At 57.5% G+C, this 21,124-nt stretch overlaps 1 protein-coding gene across 4 annotated transcripts in view; it reads left to right on the top strand.

Moving 5' to 3' along the window:
* Positions 1 to 21,124, top strand: part of WHRN (whirlin) — a gene marked incomplete at its 5' end in the record, with an annotated part of 88,172 nt that overhangs the window by 66,020 nt on the left and 1,028 nt on the right. The window contains 9 exons of one of the 4 annotated variants that reach the window (XM_080820624.1): positions 1,136 to 1,338; positions 2,379 to 2,415; positions 3,558 to 3,770; positions 4,551 to 4,760; positions 7,212 to 7,244; positions 16,491 to 16,562; positions 17,833 to 18,370; positions 20,162 to 20,343; positions 20,888 to 21,010. In XM_080820624.1, the coding sequence (XP_080676750.1) occupies positions 1,136 to 1,338; positions 2,379 to 2,415; positions 3,558 to 3,770; positions 4,551 to 4,760; positions 7,212 to 7,244; positions 16,491 to 16,562; positions 17,833 to 18,370; positions 20,162 to 20,343; positions 20,888 to 21,010 (1,611 nt within the window). Of the gene's footprint in view, positions 1 to 1,135; positions 1,339 to 2,378; positions 2,416 to 3,557; positions 3,771 to 4,550; positions 4,761 to 7,211; positions 7,272 to 16,490; positions 16,563 to 17,832; positions 18,371 to 20,137; positions 20,344 to 20,887; positions 21,011 to 21,124 lie in introns of all 4 variants that reach the window. The other 3 variants (XM_080820621.1, XM_080820623.1, XM_080820622.1) reach the window with 3 other exon arrangements.

The following is a 21,124-nucleotide window of genomic DNA, read 5'->3' as shown; positions in this document are numbered from 1 at the left end:
TAAATGTTGCATGGGCGAGGGGAGACACGGAGTCTGAGTTTGCTTTCTTTACTGGAAACTCCCCCCGACCCTGCCGGAGAAGCCCTAAAGGAAAGACGAGAAACTGGGGACCAGGGTTCTGATTCTCCATCTCATCCACACATCTTCATTCATATTTTCTTTCTTCCAAATACCCCTGTGGTTCACCTCTTCCAAATTCTGCTTTGGAAAAAATGCTGGGAAAACCCTCTGGGGGTTGCTTCTGAGCCATCAGCAGGCTGGGAAGCTGGGGAGAAGGAAAAACAGGCAGGGACGATCGGCATTATGAGGCTGCCCTTCAAGGCCACGGTGGGGAGGAGCCCTGGGCAGCCCCTTCCCTGCTGCGAGCTCAGTGCCCCCTCCTGGAAGTGCAAGGAAAGGAAGCAGACCCCCCTCCGAGTGGAACCAGGCTGGGAGCCTGTCGGACGCCCCCCCTCTCACTCCGAGGCATCCTCCCTTCCAGCCTCGTGTAATTCTGTCACAGTTTTATTTTTATGGGAAGGCTACTTTTTTCCTTTTGTTTTTTCACCCTTTCACTTAAAAAAAAAAAAAAGTGTTTTTACATTACAAAATAAAACTGCCTGAAAATTGCAAGAATCCAGGTGATAATGTTATTGCTTTATTGGGAGACCAGTTTTCTCACTTACTGCTTCTTTCCTTGAGTCAATGAAAATATTGTTTGTATTTTAAGGAAATGTGTGCGTGCTTGCGGTAAAAATCTCAACCCTGTAAAAGCGTAAAAGGGACATAATGGAAGCACACCTTCCCATCTCTCCCCTTGCCCTCCCCGCCAGCCACCCCCAACAAGTGGCTCCTAGATGGCTGTTGCTGTCTAGATAAGGGGACCCTTGGGGAATCTTGTTGTAGACCCACCTCTCTAAACCACTGCTAGGTCGAGGGGAGGTGGCCCTTTTTGGTAACAGGAGCATGGGCTTAGGCTTGGGGCTGGAAGGTTGGCTCTGCCTCTGACTTGTTCTGTGACCCGCAGGCATCCACATAACCTCTCTGAGCCTCAGTGACCTTCTCGGCAGGCTGGGATCAGGGCTCTAAAGCCCAGGGCATGAGTCGGTATCCTGCATGCCACCCAGGTGACTGTGTCGTTTGGTGGTCTCTGCAGGTTGGGGACCAGATTCTGGAGGTGAATGGGCGGAGCTTTCTCAACATCCTGCACGACGAGGCGGTCAGGCTGCTCAAGTCTTCGCAGCACCTCATCCTGACGGTGAAGGACGTCGGGAGGCTGCCCCACGCCCGCACCACGGTGGACGAGACCAAGTGGATTGCCAGTTCCCGGATTGTGGACACCAGCACGAACTTGGCAGGGTCTGGCTGCACCCCTCACTCTGGGCCCCAGGACCGCAGGGCCGTCTCTGAAAGCCAGTGATGCCCCCTCCCGTCCCTTCACCACTCCCGGATCTATAACGATTCTGAGAGCCTGCGGTCCCCATCCCAAGGTCCCTTGTGATGGCGGGCATGACCTCGGGCACATCCCTTCTCTCCAGGCCTGTTCCCCATGGGAACCTGAGCCACACCATCACCTTCTCGCATTCTTCATCTCGCACAAATCAGTTAACTTAATCTTGGGCCCTTAGGTTCTTTGTCTGAAAGTGGGGCTCCTCACCCATGCCCCCATCCAACTCTGGGGATGAGGACCCTGTGAGTTCCCTGAGGAAAAGGGCCTTGGGAGTCATGAAGTGGCTACAGCTGCCGACGGCTGCAGCGTTGCTGAGAGTGTCATGTGTCCCCTTTGGATTTCCAGCAGGCGTCTCAGCCTGGTTGGTGGCCTCCTGGGCCAGATCCACCCAGAGCATCCCTCTCCCTTCCTTGCCTCCCCCTCTCCCCTCTCACCAGCGCGGTATCATAAATGTTTTAGTTAGCTTCCAGCATTTAAAAAGGCATCAGGTTTCCCATGGAAAGAAAAGAAAAACAAAAAACAAACCTGGATTTCTGGCTGCTGCTTTAAAACAAGGAATTCCGGTAGCTTGAGCGCATGTTTTTTCAAGAAATTGGGCTGGAGCTGAGCTGCACCTGCCAGTGGCCACCCTGGGTCTCCAGTTTGCCCCGGTCTTCCCCCTCCCTAGGGTTGGCCAGACCCTGAGGCCGTGGGTTATTGTCTCCTGTCCTGGTGTTACCTGCTTGGGCCTGTAGGGCTGGAAGCAAGTGCGTGAGTGGAGAAGTGCCGCCCACGGGCTCCACTGGGAGGCCAGAAGCCGCTCAGCTGTCCAGGTGGTCACGTCCCCTTGAGCCGCCCCAGTGGGGTGAGGCCAGGGCCCTCTCCTCCCACTGCAGATCAGCCTCTCCCTTGCTCGCGTCTGTCCGAACTGCTCAGTCACGCCGCTGAACACGTTCATCTTTCTCCATAGATCTCCTGGGGATCTTCCCACGGAAGGGACAAACAAGGTAGGGCGGTCCCCATCCATGGCTCTCTTTGGCTTCTTCATACATCCCCTTGGGGGCGGTGAGGGGGTTGCAGAACCGCTCATGTGCATGATCTCATTTTGTTTGGGCAGTCCACTGACTGTCCACCCATCCTTCATTCCGCACACATCTGTGGGCAGCACCCCTGGCCCTGGGGATGATGGCACTGAACAGAACCAATCAGATCCCTGCCCCCGTGGAGATTATGCCTAGTGAAGGAGATACACAGAAAAACAAACCTGCCCACCTATCTAATCACAGAAGACGTTTGGTGCCACCAGGCCGGGCTGGATAGCCTCGGAGAGAGCAACTGATGGGACATCCGATTTAGGTGGGGTGAGAGGCAGAGGGGAGGGTGGAGGCTCTCTGACTTGGTGACATGATGCTTGGGCTGGGCACTGAGTGTTAAAAAGAATTAACCACATCGGAGTCCGGCGCCGGGTGGGAAGGGATGGTCTAGTCGGAGGGCACAGCCTGTGCAAGAGCCCTGCGGCAGCAAGGAGAGCTTGTTGGGGGTGGGGGGTGATGGTGAGCGAGCAGGAACTGGGAACAGAGTGACAACAGTGGGATCACTGGGTCACACAGGGCTTTGTGGGCTGCCTAAGAGGTTTGACTTCTAACGTAAAACAGTGGGAGACCATGGGGGAGATGTCTGTTTTTACCAGATCATCTCAGCAACTCCGCATAGGTGATGGGAGACACAGAGGGGACACCAACGGCATCTTAGCCACAGCCCCGATGATGCCAGCAGTGAAAGGGAGAGGGAGGAGGGTGTGCGGATCTGTGCTCCGTCTCAGAAGTAAAGTTACCATTACTCCCGATTTACCAAGGGAGGCGTTGAAACCTAGAGAATAAATCGGAAACCATAATAAGACCACTCAACTCTGAATAGTTACGGGAGCTGAGGAGAGGACACGTGAAAGCGCTGTGGAGGGCGTGAAGCCCTTTGCGACCGCACGAGGCCGCACAGTCTGAAAACAGACCTGGGCCCTCCTGCGGGTGCACGGCACAGACCAAGGCCACAGAGGGGACCCCCACCCCCGCGCTGTGGTCACTGGCATGGCCCTGCCACGTGACCCCAGAGCCCTTCGGAATTCCCGGCCACCTGTCTTCCTGTCTTTCAGCTGGGATTCTACAAGGGGCCAGCCGGCTCCCAGGTGACCCTGAGCAGCCTGGGGAACCAGACGCGCCTGCTGCTGGAGGAGCAGGCCCGTCACTTGCTGAACGAGCAGGAACGAGCCACCATGGCCTACTATCTGGATGAGTACCGCGGCGGCAGCGTCTCCGTGGAGGCCCTGGTCATGGCCCTGTTTGAGCTGCTCAACACCCACGCCAAGGTGACCCGAGCCCCTCCGCGGGCAAGGCGGCGGCTCCCGAGGGCTCTGCCTCCTCCCTGTGTCCCCCACTCCTTTCCTGCGCACCCGCAAAGAGTCAGGCGGAAGTGGCCCTGGGCGGAGACCAGTGACGGAGGTGCCCCCGTCCCAGGGAAGGCAGCCCCCAGACTCCTGGGGAAATCGTCGATTGAAGTCCCCTGTGATGTGGGCCCGAGCAACATGGCTGTCGATGCTGAGCATACATCTAGAATCGTCTGGATTGCTCTCGCAGGCGATGCCCGGGCCTCGCCCCAGTTAACGCCACACATCTGTGGGTGGGAGCCTGCCACAAGCCCCCGGCGCTGGCAGCTTTGAGAGCTCAGCTCTGGAGGAGGTCTGGGGTCCAGAAACTGCACAAAGGAAGGAGGGATTAAACCCCCTGGGAGCGGTTGCATGTGGGAAGGTTTAATAGAGGAAACGGGATTTGCGGAGATGGAGGGAAGGCCATTCTAGGTGGGAGGACAGCCACGGGCTTCCTGGAGTGTTCAGGGAGCTGCAATCTTGTGTACTGGCTGAGATGCCAGTGAGGACGGAGGTGAGAGAGAAGCGGGTGTCAGATGAGGCTGGCCCAGCTTCCGGGCTGTGGCGGTGCTTGGACTTCCCCTAGGACAGTGGGGAGCCACAGGGGGTTAAGGAGGGAGAGGCCAGAGGTCAAGTTGGCATGCAGGTGATTTGGCGTAGCAGGGGATGGGTCCCCCCGCTGGTGGACCTACGGCTGAGTGCCCTGTTTGTCCCCCTCCCCAGTTCTCGCTCCTGTCTGAGGTGAGAGGCACCATCTCCCCGCAAGACCTGGACCGCTTCGACCACCTGGTGCTGAGGCGGGAGATCGAGTCCATGAAGGCCCGGCAGCCCCCGGGCCCTGGGGCCGGGGACACCTACTCCATGGTCTCCTACAGCGACACGGGCTCATCCACAGGCAGCCATGGCACCTCTACCACCGTCAGCTCGGCCAGGGTGAGCTGCCTCTGCCCCGTCCCTGGCTTTGCAGCCAGTGGGGGTGGGGTGTCGAGGTCCAGCCTTTTCGGTGAGACGGATCTAGGCGTGAATCTCAGTGCCACCCCTTACCAGCTCTGTCCCTTGCCTTTCTGAGCTTCAGTTTCTTCCGTGGGAAAAACGTTATTGTTGTCGACGCCTGACGTGTGCCCAGCAAGGTGCAAGGGGACAGCTAGTGAACAAGGCACATGTGGCCCTGCCTCTTGGGCTCCCAGCCTGCTGGGGGCGGGCTCAGGGAGAAAGGTGAAAAACACAGGTAATGAGACAAAGAGAAAAAATAGGAACAATCCATGGGAGGACCCCACCAGAAGTCATGGCTGTGCCTTCGTGGGGGTCGTCATGATGGGATCTTCCCCGAGACACCCCCTCTTGTCTTTAGAGCCCCCCCGACTTTCTCCCCAGCCTTCCCCGAAAAGCATGCGGTCCCTCCTGGGTTCAGCCCCGCAGGATGCTCAGAGGCAAATTAATCCCAGGAGACCTTCTTAAGGAAGGAGCAAAGGAAATGCCTTGCGGCTTGGTAGGGGAACCAGTTATCCCCGTCCGTGTGGCAGGAAGAGCGGGGGTGGAGGTGAGGAGAGCGGGCATGTCTCACGCTCTCCGGTCCCGTCTTGAGACCGTTCATCATCACCACTCTCCGCTCGGTGGAAAGTGCGGGGACAGCCGTATTTCTCAAGCCCTGCTGCTCCCAGATGCTGAACTGAGAAACCTTACAGGGGGAATCTCAGTAGACTTGGCACAGATGCACTTAGTTGTCCAGCTGGAGCAGCAGAGCTCCGGGGACACGGTGACGTCTGAGGATGCCAGCCGGGGGTTAGTGGGCACCAGTGAGCCTGCGGCCAGCAGGAATCAGCCCTGGGGCAGTGCCCTTGCCTTTGCAGACAGCTTGTGTTTCTTCTTAGCTCTGGGGAGATGAGTTTCTGGGGAACTTCTATGTCTCTGTCTTCCACTCCTACTGTTCTGAGTCCCCTTCCTCTGCAGGAGTCCTTGTCCCTTCCTGGGGGGCCCAGGCAGCTGCCAGGCATTCCTCTAGGGCTCTGGCTACAGTGAAGACCACGTCATGCTTCGGGGGATGGGCAGGTCACCTCTGGGGCAGGCCAGAGGGTGTTCCCCACCTGGGGCTGTGTGTTTGGCTCTGTGGTGGCACGCACGTGATGAGCTGACTTCAGGCTGCAGGGACCTGGCCCGAGGGGCCGTTTCTCTCAGGGTCCGGCTCCACTGAGACTGGCCTTGGAAATGCCCATGTGGGTGTTCAGGAGCCTGGGGGATGGCAGGCTGTAATTCTGGAAAGATCTCTCTACAGTCGGGGTTGAGAGATCCAGTGGGGGCATGGGGTGTGTTCTAGCTTGAGAGGGAGGAGGTTTAGGTCTAACCTCCAGCTTCTCTGAGCCTCAGTTTCCCCATGAGTAGAATGACCCAAAGTCTTTCCCCGAGGCTCTGATGTCAGTCAGGGTAACTATTACGTCCAGCTCAGCGCTGGCCTGCCGTGACCATGCCCAGCCCAGGGGTCTCCCCCAAACCTAAGAAGAGTTGGCCCCCACCGGCCTCAGCCCCATGCTTCACTGCCCAGTGCCTCAGTTTTCCCACTTGCACTGGGGCAGCGATGCTGCTATGCCTAGCATTAGGATGCCCAGGGAGGATTAAACAAGGAGTGACCTCCCTGTTGGCACCAGCATCCCAGAAATACTGTCCAGAACCTGGGGACAGGTGGAGCCTCAAGTCTTCCTGACTTCCCCCAACCTGGCTGGAGAATCATCTTGAGGATTTGCACCCAGGGCCTTGCAGACACTTGGAGGCTTCTGGAAAGCACTGGGTTGAGGCTCTGCTCCCCCGCTTCACTCTTATCCTGCCTCCAGCGCCCTCACATGCACAGCGTGGGGCCCCATCCCTCTGACTCAGACCTTTGCTGCCGGCACAAGGCTTGGGGCTCTCCGCAATGCAAGTTTCCTCTGATCCAGTTTTTTGAACAAGGTCCTCCTTCAGGCTCTGCCCGCCATTAGCTGGTGTGACCTTGGACATGTCACTTCTCTTCCCGGGGCCTCTGTTTTCCACCTGCCAAATGGGAGTGACAATCCCAGCCTCACCTGCTGGCAAGTCCCAGGGTTGCCTCACAGTGAATAGCTGTCTTCTGACAGCCCTTCTCAAGGACAGGTGTCATTTCTGCAGAAGGCAGTTACCAAGAAGGAGTGCTGGTTGCGGCAACAGGACCTTTTTTCTTCATCCCTCCTTTACGCCCGCCCCAAGTATCTGGAGGAAACAGAAAAGGGATCTTAGAGAACCGTGTTCATTTTTGCCTTTCTCTGTGTGTGTGCATGTGTGCATGCTGGGCAGAGGGGTGGCTGCTGAACCCGCCCCATCCCTAATATTTATTTGATGTATTTTTCTTTTTGCCTTTTGCCCACCCTTCCTCCCCAGGAGCGGCTGCTGTGGCTTATAGACCTGATGGAGGTACCGTCCTTCCTGCCGGGCGGGGCCGTGGGAGTCCCTTAGCCGGGGTAGAGGTAGGGGGCCGTGGCCCTTCCTGCCACCCCCTTATGTCTGCGCCCGGCCCTGGTGGGAACTGGGATTCTTCTCGGTGCTCACTGTCCCTCCTGTTGGCCAGTCCATCAGATTTCCTCAGGCTTTGGGGTGAGGAGGCCCTCCGCTTAAACCCTAGCCCGGCTACCACCTTGCTGTGTGACCTCAGAAAGGGATTTTACCTTTCTGAGCTCAGTTTTAGGGTGTGTAACCTGAGGATGATCATTTCTGTGCTGTGGAGCTGTTGAGAGACCTCTTGTGCTTTCATATGCTGTGAGCTCTGTCTGGAGTCTTCTCTTTCCCACTTCACATGGCCTGCTGTCTCCTCTGTGGGCATGAGCCCTACGCTCACATGCCACCTCTTCCCAGAAGGCTTCCATGATTCTCTGACTTCCCTGTGGCTCCTCCAGCCCCCTGAGTGTCCCATTGTCCTGACTCTTATCTCATTATATTCTAAGAATGTTTACAAGCTTGGCTGGCTACTCCGCCTGACCACAGCAGTGATTGTGTCTGGAATCAACAATGAATCCCTCACGTCCAGCCCAGGGCCTGGCCCATATAAACAACTGGGGCCTTTCCTAATAATCATCGTTGTTGGCGTTTGTCGAGAGTTCTTCCTGGCATTGTGATAATGCTTTCCAACTGTATCTTCTTTGACTTTCCCAGTAACTAGGAGTGGCAGGTTACCACTATGATCCCCATTGCACAGGGAAGAACACCAGCGTCAGAGAGAAAAGCGACCTGATCCAGGTCACTCAGCTAGTGAGTGGTAGAGTCAGGATACGGTAGTTATCTACTCGCCACCAAGTGACAGGCACTGGTCTGCAACCCCAGCACATGTCCGTGAGCTTTTGCTGCAATGATGCTGAACCCCCAAATCTGGATGGACAATAACCCAAAGCATTTCTTTCTTGTGACCCAGATCCTGTCCCTCATGGAGCTCACCTGCTTTCCTGACTGTGTTCAAACGCCTGTCACATGGCTCTCACCTCTTCTGAGTTTGTCTTCCCGGGGAAACAGGAGGGACCAGGGACCAGGCAGGGAGCACGTCTTTCTCCTGTCTGTCTGCCCAGTGCCAGCCCAGGCTCTGGAAGTGAGTTGGGGCCCAGGAAATGTGGAGCAGAAACTGAAATGAATCTGCCTTCCCTGGCCACACAGGGTCATCTTCTCATATCCCAGCCTCCTAACCTTCTACCTCCCACATGGTAGGAAAATGTCCTTGGCGCTGCCATCCGGGCCGGCAGAGCGGCAGCGGGCTGGCTCTCGTGACCCAGATGCCCCAGACGGTTGCCCCAGATGGAACCAGTTTCCATTTAGCCCGAATTCTGTGGGCCACGCTCTGCAGGTAGCAATCGCAGGTTAAACGTGGCTCATTCTGCAGCCGTTTTCCCTTAAACCAGACAAAATCGATCAAAGGAGATCAGATGCAGCCTTCCTCCATTGACAAATAGTGTTTCTTTTCCATTTGTCTAATAGAGGGCCGGCCCTGGGAATTTTTCCTGCCTCCAGACAATGTCATTCCCCTCCCATACGGATGTCAGCCGCAAGAGCTAAGCAGAAGCAAGGCTTCCCTGCCATTAATTGGGTTCTTCATGGGGTACAAGCCAGCCTGGGGCAGAGGGGCTTAAGCGAACGGGTTGGGGAGTCCCGCAACTGGGGCTGGCTCTCCCAAGTGGTAGCCGTGACACCTTGGACAGGTGACTGAAGCTTTGGGATCCCTGGTTTCCACATCTGTACACGAGCCAATAAGACCAGTCCTCTGGGTTGTCATGAAAATTCTTGAGTGAGCTCAGGAGTACACTTGCAGGCGTGGAGTACTTGCGAGCCCGTTCTGTTGATACTCCGAAGACTGGCAAAGGGCACTGCGGAGGCTTTCGGGGGAAAAACGGTTGCAGAGGCCAAGGCCAGTCTTGTACCTATGAAGCAGGTGCCGTTGAAGTCAGGGGCGGCAGCTGGGACTGCCCCACCTTAACCTCAACTCCTTTCCACCTGGAACTGAGAGGTTCCCACTCCAAACCTCTCATGTGCCTGGAAAGGGGCTCCCTGGGCCTGCCAAGCATGCTGGCAGGGTGGGGGGCTGCTCTAAAACCCTATTGTCCCTGTCCCTAGGCGGTAAGGTGAGAAGTGGGTGCTGGGCGTGGCCGTCAGCAAGTTGCTCCCTTATGGTCTCTATGCTTTCCTTCTTGTCTAAGGAGGAAAAATCCTGGGGCGAAAGGAGGGTGGAGAAACTTAGGCCAGTCTCGGGCCCTTCTGGCTGCAGGGACCCCTAACTGTGAAGGCAGCTCTTCCCAGAAACAGGGAGAAAATGATCAGAGGGCCTTCTCCCACCTCCTGTGTTGTGCCTTTGGACCAGCCTGGTTGGGTTTAGAGAGTCCTTTGCTGGGCGAGCCCTCCCACAGTAGGGGAGCAGGAAGGAGCCCAACTACCGACTCATTCACCAGCCAGTCCTGTGGCGAGCATTTGCTGAGCACCCCTCCCTGCACCCCATCCCTGGCTCTGAGACGATAGCACCTGCTGCCTGGGAGTTTAGCAAGTCCTGTTGGGGAGGGCAGCCTCAGATCAGACCACCTACTATTCAAGCCCTGAGAAGTGGGTTGAGGACCGGGGCCCCAACCAATGCGGGTTGTCAGGGGAGCAGATGTTGGAGCTGAGATCTGAGGTCATTGGCATCAACTGGGAAATTCACCAGGCAAGGAGCTGAGGGGGCCAAATTGGCACATGCAAAGGCCCTGAGCTCAAGGCTTGTGGACCCTGGAAGGAACTGTGGGAGGTCAGGAGGGCCAGAATGCCAGGGGTGAAGGGGAGAGGGCGCAGGCTTAGCAGCAGGAAGCGCCAGGGACTCGGGCTTAACCCTGAAACCGTGGAACACCACTGAGCATCTTCAGGCAGGAAGTGACAAGATCTTGTCTGTATCTTTTAAAATGCTTCCCCTGTGTGTGGAGAGAGCTCAGTGGCACAGGTAGATGGAGTGACCTGGCGAGGCTACTGCTACAGTCTGGGTAGCTACGAGTCTGTGGTCGGGCAGACTGGCTCTGCAGCCCCTGTCCCAGGAAGCCGCTCGGTGCCAAGATTAGGGCACAGCAAGGCTGGAGTTCATTTTTCCGCTTAAGAACAGCCCATTCCCCCGCTAAGAGGCCTCTGCACGAGCACCCTGCATCCTCAGAACCATAAATTCAGCAGAGGCGTCAGTGAGCCTGGGGACGGCTGCAGCTTGGCCTCAGCCCGCGTCTGAAATAAGCAGGAGTCCTCCCCGCCAGCCCTTTGCGGCATGTTTGCCTCCCTGTGGGCACTTGGGAGTGTTAAAGCTGTTTCCAGCAGTCAGAACCAAGTCCACGGAGGCCAGCCCTGCTCCTCCGGAGCCCGAGGTCTCCTGGTTATAAAACGGCGGCGGGGGGGTGGGGGGGGGTAGGGTCAGACTAAGCATTGACCCAGGACAGCGGTCTTCACCTTCCCTGTGCCATGAACACCTCTGGCAGGCTGGCAAACCCTGGCACCCCTTCTCAAAAGAACAGTCTTAAGTATTTAAAAGAAAATATATCAGAGTTACGAAAAAACCCGAATAATACAGCAGAATGCCATTTTCGGAATTCCAGAACAATTTGGAAACCATGTGCTTCCTGATGAGCATGCACCGTAGCGAAGTCCGACAGTGGGTCAGCGAGGCTGTGAGTGTGAAGCCGGGTGGAGCCCAAGTGGGGTTCGGTGGCCCCTGCAGCAACCGGGAAGGACCTGGGACTTCAGTCGGCAACGGTGTCTTGGGCGCTGCCAATTCTGCTGGGCTGTCGCCTCCGTTTATAAGGGAGGAAATGTGTCATGTGGACTGGTGGGTCACGGAAAGCGAGAGGCAGCGTTTTCCCTCAGCTGGGTTCTTGGGTCACCGCATCCTTCCTGGAGCCCTGCTCTCCAGCGCCCGTTACACTCTCTGTCCACGGAATGAAGTCCTTTTCCTGAGACCATTGGGAGGGTGATGCATGGAGGCAGTAGGCATGGAGGCAGAAGGCACTGCACAGGCCTCCTGGGGACCTCTGTGGTTTGGTGGGCAAACATGATGGCAGGAGAGCGGACAGCGGGTAAAAGTCCCTAGAGCCAGCTAGGAACCGGGGCAGTTCCCGTGGTCTTGGCCACTCGAGTGAGGGTGGGTTCCAGCCCTCTGTTTGGGGACCCACACCCCTCTGCCCTTCCCTGCCAGCTGCCCGACTTCCTGCCCCACCCCATGCTTGGAGAGCTCGGGAGAAGGACCAGCCTGTCTCCACCAGCATGGCCATTGGCCCAGGGGCTGGCTCCGTGATCCTTTTGGATCCCCAGTCCTGCCCACTTCACTCCAGGAATGCCAGGACTCTGGCTCTACCCAGCTGGTCCCCTCCCCCACCCTGACCTTCCTGGGGTGATGGCTCCTGTCCCCCAGCTCCTGCTCTTTCCTCTCTCCTTGCTCTCCACCTCTCCCTCCCATTTTCCTTCTCTTCCTCCTCTCTTACACCCACTCCCCTCTCAGCTTTCCCTCCTCTGTCCCTCCCCTGGCCTTGGGCAGAAATCTCCATGATGACCTTCCAGGAACTTTCCCATCTACAGAGGAGGGGGAGGCCCTAGCCTCGGGCCTCTGGTGCATTTAGGGGCAGAGTTGGGGGGAGCCTGATGTCCTGACAGCAGAGTAAAGAAGCCAGAAGAACAAAGAGCTGAAAATAGCACCTTTATGTAAGAACCTTCCTGTTGTAATGAGGGGAGGAAGGAGGAACCAAGGAATTGGGCTGGAGCGAGGCTGTGGGAGGGAGGGGAGGGCCTCATGCTGCTGAGACGACAGCTGGGCCAGCAATCACCTAGAAGCATCACCACTTCCCGAATCTCGAGTCCACCTGGCAGGGGTCCGCACTGGGGCCTGCCCGCCATCATTTCACTTTATTTTGGCCCCACAGTTCCCTCAGACCAGACTCCTGGGGTATCCGGGCCCTGACTGGGCCGACTCAGACAAAAAGAAGGTCTTTTCCCTAAGAGGAAGGGAATTTTCTGAACCGTCGCTGATTTGAGGAGGAAGGAGATGCGGGGAGCAGCCGTTCCTGAGGGCGTCCTGGCTCTTGTGGCAAGCAGTCGGAATAACAGAGTCAGACCTTGAACATAGCTCTGCTTCCCGCCTCATCCTTGCTGTGTGACCTTGGGCAGGTGGCCTTCCTTCTCTGAGCCTCAGTGACCTCAGCTATAGAACGGATGAATGGCCTCGTCTAGCAGGGCTAATGGAGCCACTGAGTCTAAACCTGCAGCCGGTCTCCGGCCTCAGTGGGTGCCGGAATTGGGGGTGGCTCAAGCAGTCAGCGGGGTGGGGGCGGGCACGATGAGGAGGCCAGGAGGCACAGGCTGGCTCCCACGTGAGCTCTGACCTTGATCGTCGTCTGGAAGCCTGTTCCTCGAGCGTTTGTGCTGACGTGTCCCCAGGGTTCTTAGCCTGCTGTCTGTAGCTATTTCAGACGCACGAGGAACATGGCTCAGGGACTCGGGGCTCCTGAGCCGTCTGGATTTGGCAGATGGAGTCTGGCAGGGCCCGGCTCTGACCCGTCTGCCGTTTGCTCCACTTCGGGCCTTCCTCCCAGGGCTGGATATTTATCCCCCCCGCCCCCCACCCTCACCCTCCTGACTTTCCATCCCTGCCTTCCGACTTGGTTCCAGGATGCTATTGTAGCGAGGACGGGCTGAGGCCAGGGGCCAGAGATGGCCGTACTGTTCCGTGCCAGTAAGGGGCGCTGTCGGGGCCCTGTCCAATTCTGGGGTCAGGGTAGTGCTGCGTGGGCTTTAGGACCACCCCCACCTGGGTTCGAAACCCGCTGTAGAACGTCCGTGTGGTCTTGGACAGGTCACATCCCTCTCGGAGCTTAAATGTAAAATCTGTGAGGATCCCAGGGGCTGCCTCTCGCAGAGACTCAAAGGAGAGTGTGTCAAGTAAAACGCCCTGCCCGGGGCCTGGTGTGTCGCCCTCCCCAATTTGTGGTCCGCCCTCTGCTGTATCTGAGAGAAAGCCCCACCCGCTCTGCCATCTGTGCCGGAGACCTGCTTGTGTTGTCAGGGCTCTGGATCCTTCCTCCCTCCCGGGCGCCCAGTTACCACTGCCGGCCACATCAGTGGTTCTGAGCGGAAGTGTGTGGCACCTGCTGTGCACATGGCCCTGTGAGGGGTGTTGGGGACACAGTGACCTGCATACCATTTATTCCCCATGAGTCAAGGCTGCCGGATAAATGCTTGTTGACTGAATGAGTGCCCAAAGCTCCGAATGTACCAGAACAGGACAGAATCCCAGGTCTTTGGTGCCGCATGGACGGTCACCCGAGTCCCCCAGGTGCCTGCAGCTTGAATCCAGGGACAGGTGGCAGTGGCTGCACTGAGTGTGGCAGAGGGCCCTCCTGCCTGAGCACCGGGCAGGTGTTACTGCGTCAGCCCCGGGAGAGAGGGACTGCCGTGACCCCATTCTGCAGGTGGGGAAGTCAGCACCGAGCAGATCCGTGGTTTGCCTTCCGTCCCTTGGCTGTGAGTGGCAGAGCTGGGTGTGATCTCAGCGAAGCCAGGAGCGGTGCCACTTAGTGGGCAGGAGGGCATCACGCCCCCTCCCAAGGATCCCTTATGGTCTTTGTGTGCCTGACGCTGCCTGCAGCATCTTTCCGGGAGCCCATGTGCAGGGGATGGGACTGGAGACAGTGGGGACGCTGAGGTTTGCATGGAAGCCTCAGCTTGGGTGGTAAAATGAGGCAGGTGTCCCAGCCTGACATCACGGGACCAGATGAAGAGGCCTGGGTATGAAAGGCTCTGAGCCGGGAGGGCCAAATGCCTCCCTGGAGGGCTCCCATGACGGGTCTTTGTGATTACATGCCTCTTGCCTGCCCAGAAGCTCCAGGAGCGTCATTCGGGATGGGGATCAGTGTGGAGTGACCTGGCAGCCTGTGCCCCAGGGAGTATGGCGTCAGGGGACCCCTCCTTCCCGACCCACTCCTCCACCCTAATCGAGGCCACCATGACCACTCTCCACAATGATCTAGTAGTTGGCCTGCCTCATTCTCTGCCTGCTGGGGCCTCCTCCACACCAGCCTGAGTGATTGATGAATTCATTTACCCATCGATCCATTTGTGGATTCATTTGCTTTGTAAATATTTATCAAGCAGCCCCAGTCCTAAACTGGGGCTAATTGATAGAGTGGGACTAGGTGGTCCTAAGTCCTGCCTTTGAGCAGTTTTTTTTTTTTTTTAATTTATTTGACAGAGATCACAAGTAGGCAGAGAGGCAGACAGAGAGAGACAGGGAGGCAGACTCCCCGCTGAGCAGAGAGCCCGATTTAGGGCTCCACCCCAGGACCCTGGGATCATGACCTGAGCCGAAGGCAGAGGCTTTAACCCACTGAGCCACCCAGGCGCCCCCTTTGAGCAGTTTTTATCCTAACGGGAGAGATGAACAAGAAGCAAATCAATACTATAGCATCAGGCGGTGGTATGTCTTATGCAGAAAATGCAGCATGGCCAGGGGTTAGACAGGGGTGGGGAGGGGTGCTGTTTTAGACGGGGCTGGTCCAGGAAGGCCTCACTGAGGTCAGAGCTAAACGAAGTGAGGATGTGAGTCTGTGGAGGGCAGGGAGAGCAGTGAGTGCCAAGGCCCTGGGGTAGGAAGCACCCCATCCTGCTGGAGGAGTAGCAAGTAAGGGCCCAGCCATGAGGCACAATGAGTGCAGACTTTGGAATTTTCTCTAGGGAAAATGGAAAGACCCAGGAGGGTGAGGAGCTGGGGAGAGAGATTATCTGATTTATGTTTCAGGGATTACATCCTGGCTGCTGGGTGAAGGAAGTAGAGGAGAACAATAAAACGGGGGCAGGGGCGGGGGCGGGTAGGGGTTGTAATTTTAGGTGGGGTCGTCAGGATGGACTTCTCTGAGGAGGTAGTATTTGGGAAGGTCTTGAAGGAGGGAAGAACGGAGCATACCTTGTGGATAGCTAAGTGGGAACATGTTCCGGGCAGAGGGGACAGCCGGGTGTAAAGGCCCTGACACGCCTGCATTGTTCCAGTGTGGCTGGAGAGGAAGTGAGTAAAGGGAATCTTCACAGAAGACTAACTTGACCACGTCACCATGGCAACCTGCTGCCCTCAGCCTCAAGTGCCAGCAGCTCCATGCTTGAGTCATGTGGAACTGCTCGAAGATTCTCATACCTCCTTCCTGCTTTATGCATGCCCTGCCCTCTGAAACACCATCGTTCCCTCCTTTGCCCCATTTACCCACTAGACTCAACTTTAAGCCATGCTCCCTACTCCAGGAAGCCTTCCTTGATAACCCCTCCCCAGCTGCTGATATGCCTGTAACTCCTCACTCTGTGCACGGTCTCCTCCTTGCTTACCTGTGTCAAACCCACTTCCTCTAAGCTTCTGACAGTAGGGGTGGTGTTGCACCGCCTCTGTGGCCCCAGGCCCTTATCATTCCGGCCCTGAGACTGCTCACTATTGATGGCCGCCTTTGCGACGTGAGCCCGGTGGTGGTGGTGGAGGCCCGTGGCCATCCTGGGCTCTGCGGGGTGGAAGGATGGCTCCACTGAGCCCTCAAGAGAGCTCCTTTAGAGAGGGTCGCTGCTCAGCCTCCCAGGGACGGCCTGCAGGTGACCTAACAGCAGCTCAGTGTCACTGGAGGGAGCATGAGGCTTCTTCCGGTGAGTTGGAGAAGGAAGCAAGAAATGGGCATTTTTGTAAAATAAGGTGTGTTTAACCCTTGACCCCCTGCCTCACAATTGAAACCATTAAAGTTTAAAAAGAGAGAGATTCCACCTCTCACTGGCGTCCTGCCATTGTCACACCTTCCTGGGCTTCTGTCTGCGAGCACTTGTGGGTTTGGGAAGGCGCTGAGCGTGTGGAGCATGGTACCTGGGGCCCAGCTTCAGGAGTTCCCAGGCCAGGCCAGAGTCCCCCCCCCCCCCACCCCGTCCCCAACAAAGATAGTTCACGGGAGGCCTGGGAAGCTTCAAAGAAAAATTGATTTCAAAACGACCGGCATGAAAACCAACATTAATTTTGATGTGTAAATTTCCCAAGAGCAGGGCATGTCAGGACAGGGAGAAACCACAAGAAGGTGTCACGGGGCCCATTATGGATTAGGGTATCTCGGAGGGCAAACTGCTCTCTCCCTCTCGGTTTGTATTTGCTCACACTGCTTTATTCTCCATTTCTAGAACACTCTGGACCTGGAGGAAACTGGTGAGACTGTCCAGGGCACTACAAATACCCTCCCCGATGTTTCCTTGGTAAGACCCTGTCTGGCCCTTCCCTTGAGTTTTGCCCTCCCTGGTCTGCCTGCGGCCCTGGGGTGCTGGCTCCTCAGTGAGAGCCACAGGGAGGGGACAGAGGCCCTCTGACCCGGCGCCAGGCCTGCGCACAGGACATGGATCAGCCCTCTCTGGCAGGAGCCACGACGGCTCTCAGCCCCTCCTGGGGATTTCAGGTGGGGAATCAGGCTGTTCCTTTGCCAAATCACTATTACTTTTGATATGTTATCTGAACCATATCATAAATACTGACACACGGAGTGTGTGGCCTCCCTGAAGAGGCCATATGACCACACCGGAAATGGAAGTTAAATGTGACCTCGGACCCCTATATGCACATCGGCAGCCCGGGCAATATCACTGTCGTTCCGACCCAGATAACTTCTGAACGGCCTGGACGCTGGAGCTAGCTGCCTGGGTTCAAATCCGACCTCTGCCACTGACTGTGTGACTTCGGGCGAGTTTCTTAACCTCTCTGTGCCTCGGTTTTCCCCTCTGTAACATGGGAATAATAATAGTGTACCCACCCCAAGTTTGTGGCAAGGGGTGAATGGGTCCATGTACGTGAAGCATTTGGGACCGTGCCTGCCCTGCGGTCAGGGCGTTCAAGTGCTGAGAGTCGGCCTAGGCAGGGGGGAACGGCAATGATGCTATCCGGGGCTCCTGCTCTCTGTGCACTTGCTGGGCGCAGGCACCCGCTGACACATGACGCATGGGGCTGCTCACACCCCCGCACCCCTGCCAGGCAGGTGCAGATTTGCCCACTGCCCAGAGAGGCGCTCCAAGAGGTCAGCTGTGCCTTGCCTAGGACCACACAGTCCCCGAGCCCATGTGACTGTCCCCTTCTGTCCATTCCCTCTCCCTCCAGTCCTGCACATCTCCTGCCTCTAGTAGCCACGATAATCTTCTAGAAAGAAAAGCCAAAGAAATGCTTTTTCTGTTCCTTCCATTCTCCACATCCACCTCTAATTAAGTCTTGTTCCCTGTGACAAGGCCTGACTGATGCCAAGAACTTGAGTTCCCACAGGTAACGATGCCATCCCCAGAGACACCCGCCAGGATGCCGACGCTTATCAGCTGCCGAGCTGGGGGGAGCAGTTTTCCACTGGGGTGTTGCATTATTCAGAGCAGCGTGGCCGAGACCTGATAGAGCGGGACAGAATTCCAGCCGCAGCCTGCCGCGCGGGGCTCCCCTCGACCAGCCACCATGGGCTCTGACTCCTTCTACTCCTGTTGGGTCTTTTGGCAGGACGACGTCAAAGCCCCGTCCGAGGGGCTGCCGAGCTACAAACCACCGCCTCCCCCTCCACCTCTGGCCCAAGGCCACAACCGCCCGCACGCCCAGCCGAGGAAGCCAGGGAAGGAGGACCTCCAGCCACCGTCCTCTGCGTCTTCCCACTCGGGCATCGTCTTCTCGGCCCCCAGAAACCGCAGCCCACCGGCGGGTACCGCGCCTGCCCCGGGGTCCTGCTCAGCACAAGACTCGCCCTCCTCCCCCATCTATGCCTCTGTCTCCCCCGCCAACCCTGGCTCCAAGAGGCCCCTGGACGCCCACCTGGCCCTGGTCAACCAGCACCCCATCGGCCCCTTCCCGCGCGTCCAGTCACCCCCACACCTGAAAAGCTCCCCTGCAGAGGCCACGCTGGCAGGGGGCTGCCTCCTGCCACCCTCCCCCTCCGGCCGGCCAGACCCAGTGGGCACAAACCAGCACTTTGTCATGGTGGAGGTACACCGGCCCGACAGCGAGCCGGACGTGAATGAAGTGAGGGCGCTGCCCCAGACCCGCAGTGAGTACTGGCTGCCGCCTCGGGGGATGAGCTGGGGGGTGCCCCCAGCTGGTTTGGAGGGCATCCAGGCCTAGTTAGAGTGGAAGCATGTGCAGGGTCCGAGTGCCCCGGGAACAGGGTGCTGAGTCCGTGTGGACACAGGTGTGAGCCCTAGCGCTGCCACTTGAGAATTGTGTGACCACAGACAAGCCACAGGATGGAGGTTCGGTGACAGCCCGCTGGGTCGTTGGGAGGATTGGGCTCCTGCCCCAGAGCCCGCGGTCCTGCCACTCCACAGTCTCCATCTCCCCACTGAGACTGAGCTCCTTGAGGACAGGGGTGGCCTCTGTGATCTCTGTCCCCTGGGTCTGGGACAAGGTGCATGCTTGGGGAAAGACAGATATGGAAAGTACTGTCCCTGGACCCCTGGAGGTCTCCAGATCTGGGGGCGGGGGAGGCCTGCAGGGTCAGAGTGCAGGCTCGAACTTGCAGCCACCTGGGACGAGGCTGCGGCCCCAGAGCTTCCAGAGGGTGTCCAGCTGACGGCGGACAGCTGTATAAAGCCGGTTTTTCACTTGCAGGAAGCCTGAAGCCTTGGCGGGCTCTAGATCTGGCTCTAGATCTCCCTTCCCTTAGCAAGTTGGGTGCCTCTTGCTGGATTCTGCTGCCATCCTGTGGCTAAAGTCATGTATAGGTCCCGCTGTGGTCAGGGAAGGTGGCAGGTTGGGGGCTCTGAACTGAGTGCCTGCTGTATACCAAACAGTGGGCAGACTGGGATGCAGATTGCAGGGTCCCCACGCTCAGGAGCTCGGGGAGGGAAGGCAGCTAAGGGGACAGCAGGCCGGATGCGGTGAGAGAAACCCGAGGTGTCACCTGGCCCTGAGCCCAGCACACAAGGATAAAAGCTGTCCGTTGTGTGGGGTTTGCTGTGTACCAGATACGGTTCTAGGGACCCTGCCTCTATTGGCACCTCATCTAACCTTCCCAGCAGCCCCGTAAAGCTGCTACTGTTGTACCCATTTTACAGACGGAAAAGCGGAGTCACAGAGCGTTAACTGTGGAGCAGTTAACTGTGGGCTTCACTGTACACATCGCAAATAATAAAATCTTTATGATAATGCTGCTAGATGGGCATCGTTGCTCCTATGTTAGAACAAAGCCAGGGAGGCTCAGGGAAGCTATGTAACTCACTGGGGTTGCTCAAGCTGGGCAGAAAGGATTCAGACCTGACCTGCTGGTCTCTAGAGTGTCTCAGGTTCAGGGACCCAGCCCTCACACACACAGCGAAGCAGCTCGGGTTTGACTGGTGAATGGGGGTATGTGCTCACTGCTCAGCTCAGGCCAGTTGGGGTTGTGGAGGGTACAGACCAGGCATGGCAAACCTTCCCTTGTTTTATTGAGAAGCTAGAAATTTAATTTTTCTGTGAAATACCTTATTTGGAATGTGTTGGTTCATCATTAAAATTGGAGAGCATTATGCAAGTTAAAAAATAATAATAACCCATATCTGTGGGCTGGGTTTGCCTCTTGACCTCTGTTTTCACCATTATGCCATGGACAGAGAACTGGGTGGTCAGAGGAGAAGACCTGTTGGCCTTGGGGCCAGGCCCCGGGTGGAAGGGCAGATCCCAGTGGTGGAAAAGTGGCACGGTGTCTCGCCTCCCTCCAGCCCTGTGATCCCTTCATTCCTCCCTATTCCGTGCCTGGGGAATCCCCACAGCCTTCCAGCTTGTAGCTCCACCACCTCCTCCAGGAAGCCCACCCGGACCCCAGTGGTATAAACCCCCACTCTCCTCCCATTCCCCCTCCCAGCAACCTCCACACTCTCCCAGCTCTCGGACAGTGGGCAGACCCTGAGCGAGGACAGCGGTGTGGACGCTGGTGAGGCAGAAGCCAGCGCCCCGGGCCGAGGCAGACAGATGGCATCTACCAAGAGCAGGAGTAGCAAGGAGCTACCTCGGAACGAGAGGACCACAGAGGGGGCCACCAAACCGGTGAGCGAGGAGGAGGGGGTACAGAGGACTGAGGGGAGGGCAGGCCCCAGGTGGGGAACAGGAGGTCCCCCAGCAGGGTCGAGCTTGACAAGTACCCACCATGGGGAAGAAGTGAGCCCCCACCACTGGAGGACGAGTGTCCCGGGAGCAAGCACTGTATCAGGAGTCTGGAGGCCCAGTTTAGGTCTCACCTTTGCCACAGACACTGACAAGCCAAGCACGAAAAGCCGGTCCTCAGGGTCTTCCAGCGCAGGACTGAGTTGGCATGCTGGCTAAGGCAGTCAGGCCTGGGTCCGAGTCCCAGGACCCCCACCATCAGGCAGCCTCGGGCTGACCCCTTAACCTGAGCCTTGGCAATTAGAGAGCTGGGGACACCAGTTCTTAGCTCAGTGCTAGCACAGTGCCGGCTCCCAGCCTGGGGCCGCAGTCCGAGCCCTTCTGACCTAGTGGCATGTCACTGCCAGTGCACACCCTCCCCAACACCTCAGCCAGGTCTGTCCATGGAGAAGGCCTCAGACACTTGTCTCCTTGCTCATGCCCACAGCCTGGACTCCTGGAGCCCACGTCCACCCTGGTCCGCGTGAAGAAAAGTGCGGCCACCCTGGGCATTGCCATCGAGGGTGGCGCCAATACCCGCCAGCCTCTGCCTCGGATCGTCACGATTCAGGTACATCTCCGTGGGCCCGACGTGACTCTCTGCCTACCCCCGAGGGCCCCTCTCTTGGCATCCCCAGGGTTCTGTCCCACACATACCCCCCACCCCGAGGATGACCAGCCACCA

The sequence above is a fragment of the Martes martes genome (genome assembly GCF_963455335.1).
Source record: "Martes martes genome assembly, chromosome: 12".
NCBI lineage: Eukaryota > Metazoa > Chordata > Mammalia > Carnivora > Mustelidae > Martes > Martes martes.
The sequence above is the reverse complement of the archived record's forward strand: the minus strand, read 5'-3'. Positions and strand labels throughout refer to the sequence as shown.